Source organism: Theobroma cacao, chromosome 5, assembly GCF_000208745.1.
Source record: "Theobroma cacao cultivar B97-61/B2 chromosome 5, Criollo_cocoa_genome_V2, whole genome shotgun sequence".
Lineage (NCBI taxonomy): Eukaryota > Viridiplantae > Streptophyta > Magnoliopsida > Malvales > Malvaceae > Theobroma > Theobroma cacao.
In genome coordinates this window covers 5,070,386-5,080,311 of record NC_030854.1, presented here as the reverse complement: position 1 = coordinate 5,080,311, position 9,926 = coordinate 5,070,386, and the positions used below count along the sequence as shown (strand labels likewise).

General features: G+C 40.5%; 1 protein-coding gene across 1 annotated transcript in view; it reads left to right on the top strand.

Moving 5' to 3' along the window:
* The window catches only part of LOC108661918, a 20,191-nt gene continuing 18,946 nt past the window's right edge, over positions 8,682-9,926 (top strand). Inside the window, exon 1 of the mRNA XM_018120907.1 lies at positions 8,682-9,147. Within this exon, the coding sequence (XP_017976396.1) occupies positions 8,682-9,147 (466 nt within the window). The remainder of the gene's footprint in view (positions 9,148-9,926) is intronic.

Sequence of the window (9,926 nt, the reverse complement as noted above, 5' to 3'; positions counted from 1 at the left end):
TTTCTCCGTGGGTAATCGCACTCCCGAACCCATCTCTAAAAAAATGTGGATCAGTTCTCGTTCTTTCGACAGACTTAAAATTAATTTAGGACTTCGTCGATTAGAATCGGGTTAATAGGTGACCAATCACACCTAGATAAAAAAGATTGGTGGCGACTCTTAAATAATTTAATTTTTGCCAGCATCTGGCGGTCGGGTTTCCGGACCCGCACGTTATGACAGATGGCGACTCCACTGGGGACATCGAGAGTCAAACCATTAATTAATCATAAGTTATCTTAAGCCTTAAATAATTTGTTGTTTTCCTTAGCATCAATTTTGCATATTTTTGTTTAATGCATTCAGTTATTTTGCTATTATTACTTCACTATTTTTAATAATTGCGGGAAATTTAGGATAAGGGGAATGTGAAATTATTGGTCCAAGGTCAGTATATTCCTTCTCACACACTACACATCTTGCATTCATGCATGAGCCTTCCACCCGGGCTTTGTCCTTAATTAGGGGGGAGTTAAGTAGCTACGCTCTCATGAGGTGATAACCTCCGCATTGACTAGTGAAGACTCCCACTAAGATTGAACCTAGTCTGTTTGAAACCTGTAATGGGTGAGGACCGGGGTGCCTTACTAGTCCGTGTGGACTACAGTGAGGAGTGATTTGGGAACCTTTAGCTCCATTTTCAGCCCAAACTCAGCATGTAACCTTTTGACTAGATACACATGAAGGAATTTTCATAATTCCCTTGTTCTAAATTCTTCTCCGCGAGTAATAAAGGTATCAGGTTATTAATTACTTTCATTCATCTTTTGAAATTCTTGTTTATGGTGCTAACTTGAATTTTTTGTCATATGCATATTTGCATCATAATAGGAAAAGTATTTGTCACCTGACAACATTAACAGAGTAGATCCAGTTGCATACATTGAGTCATCATGGCCATCCTCAAGTTACGATGGAATTTATGAAGTGACTCAGCATATGGCGAGTGCCCAACAAAGTGAAGGAGATTGCTTATCAAAGGATCACTTCTCATCACTACCTGATAGGGTCCACCTTGATATTAAAGAGAACAACTTCACTGATTTGCTCAACATATGGGATAAGTGGGAGGCTACCACTCGGGCAAATTTCGATAGGAAATATGGCCACATAGCTCGACTCCTTAAGTTCCAGATAGATGAACAGTTGTTGAAGGCCATTGTGCAATTTTGGGATCCGTTGTATAGATGCTTCGTGTTCAATAAGGTGGATGTGGTCCCCACAATCGAAGAGTACTCGGCTCTCCTACAAATCGATCTTGATAATCCGGACAAGATGTATTAGATAGGACAAAAGACCGGACACAGGCGAAAGTTAGCCAAGATGATGGGTATTACCCCGACGGAAGTTGATCAAAACCTAAGGAAAAAAAGGGACAATGAATGTATCCCATGGAGTTTTCTACGTAGCTATATCATGAAGCATCGGGACATCGAGCAAGGATAGCTTGTGATGGCCTTAGGAATTTACGGGCTAGTGATCTTTCCCAAAGTCTTGAGACATATAGAGGTCGAAATTATAGACTTCTTCGAGCAAGTCATCAACAAGGCCAATCCTTCACCCTCTATTCTAGCGGAAACTCTCAGATCACTGAATTATTGTCGAAGAAAAGGGGAAGGATGATTTGTGGGATGTGCACATCTTCTTTCCATCTGGATAGTAAGTCACTTTGAATGCAAGGTCGATAAGTTCAGAAAGCCATTTCATCTGTAAACTGCCCCTATCAGAGAATTTTGTGAGGGTGAATGGCCAAAAAATAGGACTAAAGAGCAATGGATCTCTAGACTTCGGGAAATCATGAGTGTGGAAGTAACATGGAGAGCTCTGTGGATGCCGCATCACTCGATCTTGTACAAATGCGAAAATGAACCTTGGGTACCGTTAATGCGGCCATGGGGAGCAATCAGTTATGCCTCAATTATGGTGAAAAGATAATTTGGGTCAGAGCAGTTTATGTCGATGACACATCAACTTAATACTTTGGAGTTTGCTTATGGAGAGCCTGGTTTTTTGAAAAGGATTGAGGAGATTGCGTAAGCCTGGAAGAAAACCAACCGAGTTGATCAAGGGAGGTACACCGATGAAGTGACTATTGGATATCAGATATGGCATGACCAACGAGTTAAGGATGTGGTATATCCGAAAGAAGATGCACTGCGTGGCCCAGTTGATCTAGAACCACGAGATGCTTTGCTCGAAAGTGAGTTGGGTCGAAAGAAGTCCGAAGCTGAAAATGCCAGTTGGAAGCAACGGTATGAAAACCTCTAAAAAGAGTGTGAGAAAATGAAAAGAGAAGTAATTGAACAAAGAAAGAAGGTCCGAAAAATAGAAGGGAAGTATGAGAACCTAAATGATAAGTTTTCTGCCACAACCAGTGAACTTCAAAGGGAAATACAAGTGAGAGAAAATCGAGGCAATGAACTTCAAGCGCACAATGATGGACTAAGAAGTCAAGTGCGATTCCAACAAGAGTTCATCCAATTACTAAGACAGGAGTATGAAGAGCTCGAAGGGGTCATGACGACTTATCAACAGGAATATGAACGCCTCAAGCAACAGAACACCAGAATTCAAGAGTGGGGTGAATCTTACAGACAAGCTTATACAGAGAAACACGACCAGATGAATTACTTGGTTTGGCAAATGAGGGAGGTGGCTTACAAGGCGAGAAGCATCGCTTGGAAGACGGACATATTAAGGAGCCAAGTCTTTCTAGTTGGAAAACAAGAGCAACAATTGATTAAGTATTTAGATGAGGTGTATAGCCATTATAATAAGATTGGCGAATATTTCTAGATGACTCCTGAGTTGTAATCGAAGACAAATATCTTATGCAATGGATGACTTTGTTGTTGGGTGTCATGTGATAAATACTTTTAGTACAAAATCATTCATACATGCATAAATCATCATTTCATGACAATAAGTATTTTCATCTAAAAATAAAGATAATGGGTTCATTTTTTCATTCATGCATCGAATACGCATCTAATTCATGTTTATGATTACAATAAGGTTCCAAAATAGCTCGACCACCAAAGCCAAGTGACCAACGTGTTCATAATACGCGTCAGTGAACAAGGATCATGGAAGAAGAACAAAGAGAGCGAATGGACAGAATGGAAAGAGCTCAGGAAGAAATGAGAGAACTGTTAGCAAAGATGATGGAATTGATGATGAGTTTCAGTAAAGGAAAAAGAGTGATCGAAGAGCCAGCTCCGTCAGAAAACCCACCAGCTCAAGACAGTGGAAACCAAAAGGATGATCCACCCTATCCCCCAGGGTTCACTCCACCACATGCCCAAACCTCTTAAAAGGTCCACCCTCAAGTGATACCATCTGTTTATTATAATACACCACCCCCGATGGGCCATCAACCGACTCATAGGCAATTTAGGCCATATTCTGGGATAAATGCTACTGAACCAATACACATCCCAGATTTAGACGATCCAAAAGAGCAAGAGAAACTAAGAAAGGACTCGTCACAAACAAGAGAAAATGAAAAAGATAAAAAAAAGTACGATTTGTTGGAAGAGCGTCTTCGTGCTATCAAAAGAGTTGATAGGTTTGGTACCATGGACGCAACCGAGCTATGCTTAGTGTCGGATGTATTGATCCCTGCCAAGTTCAAGGTTCCGAAATTTGAAAAATATGACGAAACAAAGTATCCCATGGCATATATTACCATGTATTGTCGGAAGATGGTTGCACAGTCTCATAATGATAAGTTACTGATCCATTTTTTCCAAGATAGCTTGACTGGGTCAGTTGCTCGGTGGTACGTACAGCTAGATCGAAATCGTATTAAGACTTGAAAAGACCTAGCAAGAGCCTTCATAGCCCAATACAAACATGTGGCTGAATTAGCCCCTGATCGGTTGTCATTGCAGACTATGAAAAAAAAGCAAAGCGAGAACTTCAAAGAATATGCCCAAAGGTGGAGAGATACAGCAGCGCAAGTTCAGCCACCTTTCACTGATAAGGAGATGACTGTGTTGTTCATAAATACACTCCGAGCTCCATTCTATGAGCGCTTGATCAGCAATACCACAAAAAACTTTACAAGTTTGGTCTTATCGGGAGAAATAATAGAAAGAGCTATCAAAAGTGAAAAAATTGAAGGGCATGAAGTTGCCAGCTCAAAGAAAGGGAATACGCCCAAGAAAAAAGAAGGGGATGTGCAAACAGTCGCTCACGACAGCCAACAAGCCCACAACTTTAACCCATATTACCCGTACCCCCCATACCAACTCTTTTATCCGAACATAGGCAACATCACACAAAACCCATATGTGTACCAACCTGCCTCGCAACTAACGTTTCAGACCAATGTTCTTCCACAAACTCCACCACCAAGATCGGTAACTTCAACCAATAATCTTGGTCATGGTCAAAGAGGACCTAAAACTACCTTAGAAAAACCAAAATTTGATCTTATTCCAGTCCCTTACACTACATTGTTGCCACAACTCATAGAAAATTGACTCCTTGCTCGAACCCCTTTAGAACCACTCCGACCACCTTTCCCGAAATGGTATAACCCGTATGCGTATTGTGATTACCTTTTTGGAATTCAAGGACACTCCACCGAGAATTGTACTGCTTTAAAACATAAAGTCCAAGCGCTCATTAAGGCAGGACTTTTAAATTTTGCCAAAAAAGACAGTTCAAGTGTTGATGGGAATCCTTTACCTAATCATGGAAGACCGATAGTGAACGCCATACATGAAGGGATGATTCGAAGGGTGAAAAAAAGTATTGATGAGATTCAAACGCCAATGGATGAAGTGTTTGAGGCGTTGTCCAAGATAAATGCCATCACTCCAGAACCCATCGACACAAAGGAATTGGGGCATGATCTCGCTTATTCTTGCAAATTTCATATGGGGGCAATTGGGCATTCCATTCAAAATTATGATAGCTTTCGTTGTAAGTTGCAAGAATTGATGGATTCATCGGTACTTGAGTTTTATGAAGAAGCCGAAGAGAATTTGGTCGGAACCATAAATGGAGACACCCTAGCTGAAGTGGCATCAAGTTCATTTGGGGCGAACAAACCTAAACCTCTCACCATCTTCTATGAAGAAAACAGGAGCCCGATGAATGATACATCCCCTACTATGATCAGAAGTGGTATTACCATCAAAGTCCCTAGCCCATTCCCTTACAAGAGCGATAAGGCTGTCCCATGGAATTATGAGTGTAATATTTTGGGCACAACTTCATCCGCCCCCCAAGCATCTTTTGAAGATCTAACTGGTGTGGGGGGTATAACGCGAAGTGAGCGATGTTATTCCCCTGAGATAGCAAAAAGAGTTGGAAAAGAGAAACCTGCACAAGGAGAGGGAGGCCTGACGAAAGTAGATACATTTTCCAAGGACCAAGTTGTCGAATCTATAGTTACTCCGAACAATGAGGTCAAAAATCCTATTACCGAGAACGAAACGGGTGAATTTCTCAAGTTTATCAAACACAGTGAATATAGTGTGGTAGAACAATTAACCAGAATGCCTGCTCGCATCTCATTGTTGTCCTTGCTTTTGAATTCGAAAGCAAACAGGAACGCACTGCTTAAAGTCTTGAACCAAGCTTATGTGTCACAGGATATATCAGTGGAAAAGTTAGACCACATTGTGGGAAACATTACAGTGGGGAACTTCATTGCCTTTAATGATGAAGAAATCCCATCGGGTGGTCGGGGAAGTAACAAAGCTCTGCACATTACCATCAAATGCAAGGACCATGCTGTACCTAGGGTCTTGGTCGACAATGGTTTAGCTTTAAATGTCATGCCTCGCTCTACTTTAACCAAGTTGTCAGTAGATGTGTCTTATATGAGAACCAGCCGCATGGTTGTAAGGGCCTTCGATGGGACCACAAGGGAGGTGGTAGGGGACATTGAACTACCGATAAAAATTAGCCCTTGCATTTTTTAGGTCCAATTTCAAGTCATGGACATTGCCCCGTCATACAATTGCTTGTTAGGGCGTCCATGGATTCATATGGCTGGAGCCATACCATTTTCCCTTCATCAAAAAGTTAAATTCATAGCTAAAGGCCAACTGATAAGTGTATCTGCGGAGGAAGACATATTGGCTATTCAACCATCATCTGCTCCCTATGTAGAGGCGATAGAAGAAGTCCCAGAATGCTCTTTCAGATCTTTTGAAATTGTTAATGCTACTTATGTGAGGGAAAGAGAAGTGATACCGACTCCTCGTTTGTCAGTAGCAATTAAAATGGGGGTTAAGCAGACAGTGGGTAAAGGATGCTGTGCCAGTTTGGGGTTAGGAAAGAATTTACAAGGAATTAACCGTCCTCTGACTCCAATAAAGAATGAAGAAAGGTTTGGTTTGGGGTACAAGCCTACCAAAGAAAAGAGAAGGAAATTAGCATCTCGAAAGAAGATTAAAAGGATGGCTCAGCTTGAGGGAAAGGAAGAAGAATTTGGGAAACGGATAATCCCACACTTATATGAGACTTTTCGCTCTGCAGGTTTCGTTCATCCCGAAGCACCAACAAAGGTCAATCAGGTTCTACAGATGTTTGATGAGCTATCAATCCATATGATCAAAGATGAAGAACCTAACGAGAAGATCCCTGTGGTGTATCCAGTACTGCTAGGAGATGAGCTAAACAATTGGACAGTCACGGAATTGCCCATCATCTTTAAGTCTTCGAAAATGTAATGAACAATTTTATCTAAATGCCGATGCCCAAGGGTGTTAAGAGTAATTTCTTGTTTAAGTAGGGCTTTCTGTTACCTTCATCATTTAAATAAATGACAATGCATAATGTGTTTCATAATTCATCAATCTTTTTGCATATTTCCTTTCATCCATTCTTTTAGCCAATAAATACTTGCCCATACACGCGTCTAACTTTACCTGTTTGTAGGTCTTTAAATAATGAACACGAAGACAATCTAGACAACGATTTGAATATCGATTTTAAGATGATTCCGAACGTTGATGAATTGAAAAATGAAGAGGAGGTGGATGACTATGCCTTACCCCCTGATTTGTTGAGAATGTTGGAATATGAGGAAAATGAGATTTTACCTCATCAGGAACTCACAGAAATGATTAACTTTGAAAATGGGGAAGAGAAGAAAGAGGTTAAGATTGGCACCTCGCTGTCATCTAATGAACGGCAGAAGCTAGAAGAATTGCTCCGTGAATATGTGGACGTGTTTGTTGGGTCATATCAGGACATACCAAGTCTCAATACTAACATTGTTGTCCATAAGTTGCCTTTGAGATCAAATTGTAAGCCTATTAAATAGAAGTTGAGAAGGATGAAGCCAAAAATGTTGCTGAAGATTAAAGAAGAAGTAAAGAAGCAATTTGATGCTGGATTCTTAGAGGTGGCTAAGTATGTTGAATAGGTGGCTAATATAGTTCTAGTTCCTAAGAAGGATGAAAAAGTTCGAATATGCATCGATTACAGGGATTTGAACAGAGCGAGTCTGAAAGATAGCTTCCCTTTGCCACATATTGATACTCTTGTGGATAACACAGCAAAGCATGCTTTGTTCTCATTTATGGATGGTTTTTCTAGTTACAATCTGATCAAGATGGCACCCGAAGATATGGAAAAAAACAACATTTGTAACCATGTGGGGAACGTTTTGTTACAAAGTAATGCCATTTAGATTAAAAAATGCAGGTGCCACATACCAAAGGGCAATGGTAGCTTTGTTTCACGATATGATGCATAAAAAGATAGAGGTATATGTGGATGACATGATTACAAAATCTCATACAGAAAGAGATCATACTGTCAATCTCAAGAAGCTATTCGAGAGATTGCGAAAGTTTCAACTCAAGTTGAATCTTGCAAAATGCACTTTTGGTGTAACTTCTGAGAAATTGTTGGGGTTCATAGTAAGTGAAAAAGGAATTGAAGTAGACCCGGATAAAATACGAGCTATTCAAGAGCTACCACCTCCCAAAACGCAAAAAGAAGTGAGAGGATTTTTAGGGAGGTTGAATTACATTGCTCGATTTATATCTCAGCTCACCTGCAAATGTGATCCAATTTTCAAGCTGCTTCAAAAACGAGTCCCAGGAAAGTGGAATGAAGAATGTCAAATAGCGTTTGATAAAATCAAAGAATATCTCACAAATCCACCGGTGTTGATGCCACCGACGGCTAAAAAATCTCTTATTTTGTATTTGACTGTGAACAAGAATTCTATGGGATGTGTACTGGGACAACATGATGGAACTGGGAAGAAAGAACAAGCTGTTTATTACTTGAGCAAGAAATTCACGAAGTATGAGTCCAAATACTCTGCGCTCGAACAGATGTGTTGTGCGCTAGCATGGACCGCCCAGAGGCTCAGACAATATATGTTGTATCACACAATATGGTTGGTGGCAAAATTAGATCCCATCAAGTATATTTTTGAAAAACCCTTCCTGTCTGGAAGAATAGCTCGATGGCAAGTGCTATTGTCTGAGTATGATATTGTGTATGTGTCCCAAAAGTCAATCAAATGGAGCGTCATCGCTGATTTCCTCGCAGATCGAGCTAATGAGGATTATGAATCTGTAAGTTTCGATTTTCCAGATGAAGATTTGATGGCCGTTTTGCACATAGAGAAGGACGTTCCCAATGAATTTAATCCATGAAAGATGTATTTTGATGGAGCATCCAATGCTTTGGGGCACGAAATTGGGGCAGTGTTGGTTTCTCCAAATGGAAAGTACTATCCGGCCACAGCGAGATTGAATTTCAATTGTACTAATAATATAGCGGAGTACGAGGCGTTGGTAATGGGATTACAAGCAGCAATCGAGATGAAGGCTAACGTGATAGATGTTTACGGAGATTCGACTTTGGTGATATGTCAAACGAGAGGTGAATGGGAAACTAGAGATTCTAAACTAATTCAATATAAAAAGCTGGTTACAGAATTAAGCAAACAGTTCAAAGAAATCAGCTTCAACCACTTGCCTCGAGAAGAAAATCAGATTGCTGGTGCTTTGGCCACTCTCGCAGCAATGTTCAAAATAAAAAAAGCGGCTGATGTACGCCATTTTGATTTAAAAGTCCGTGACATCTCCGCACACTGCTTGAATGTTGAGGAAGAGGTTAATGGTAAGCCGTGATATCATGATATCATGCAATACATCAAGCACCAGGTATATTCTGAGAATATCACGGACAATGACAAGCGAACTCTTAGAAAATTAGCAATCGGTTTCTTCCTTAGCGGAGAAGTGCTCTACAAAAGGAGTCGAGATCAAGTACTTTTGAGATGTGTGGATGTTACGGAAGCCAACAAAATAATGAAAGAAGTCTACGAAGGAACTTGTGGAGCTCATGCTAATGGACATATGTTGGCTAGACAAATTATGAGAGCTGGTTATTATTGGTTGACATTGGAATCAGATTGCATAAACTTTGCTCAAAAATGCCACAAGTGTTAAGTTTACGCAGATAGAATCCATGCTCCACCAGCCCCATTGCACGTTTTCACAACGCTTTGGCTATTTTCAATGTGGGGAATGGATGTGATTGGGCTTATTACTCCAAAAGCCTCTACTGGACATCGATTCATATTGGTGGCCATTGATTATTTCACGAAATGGGTAGAAGCAGCTTCCTATGCCAATGTGAGACAAAAGGTGGTGTGAAGGTTCATCCAAAGGGAAATCATATGTCGGTATGGGCTTCCAGAAAGGATCATTACTGATAACGCAAGCAATTTGAATGGTGCGATGGTGAAGGATGTTTGCGCTAAATTCAAGATCAAGCATCATAACTCGACAACTTACCGTCTGAAGATGAACGGAGCGGTAGAGGCAGCCAACAAAAACATCAAAAAGATTATCGAAAAGATGACTGAAGTTTATAAAGACTGGCATGAGAAACTT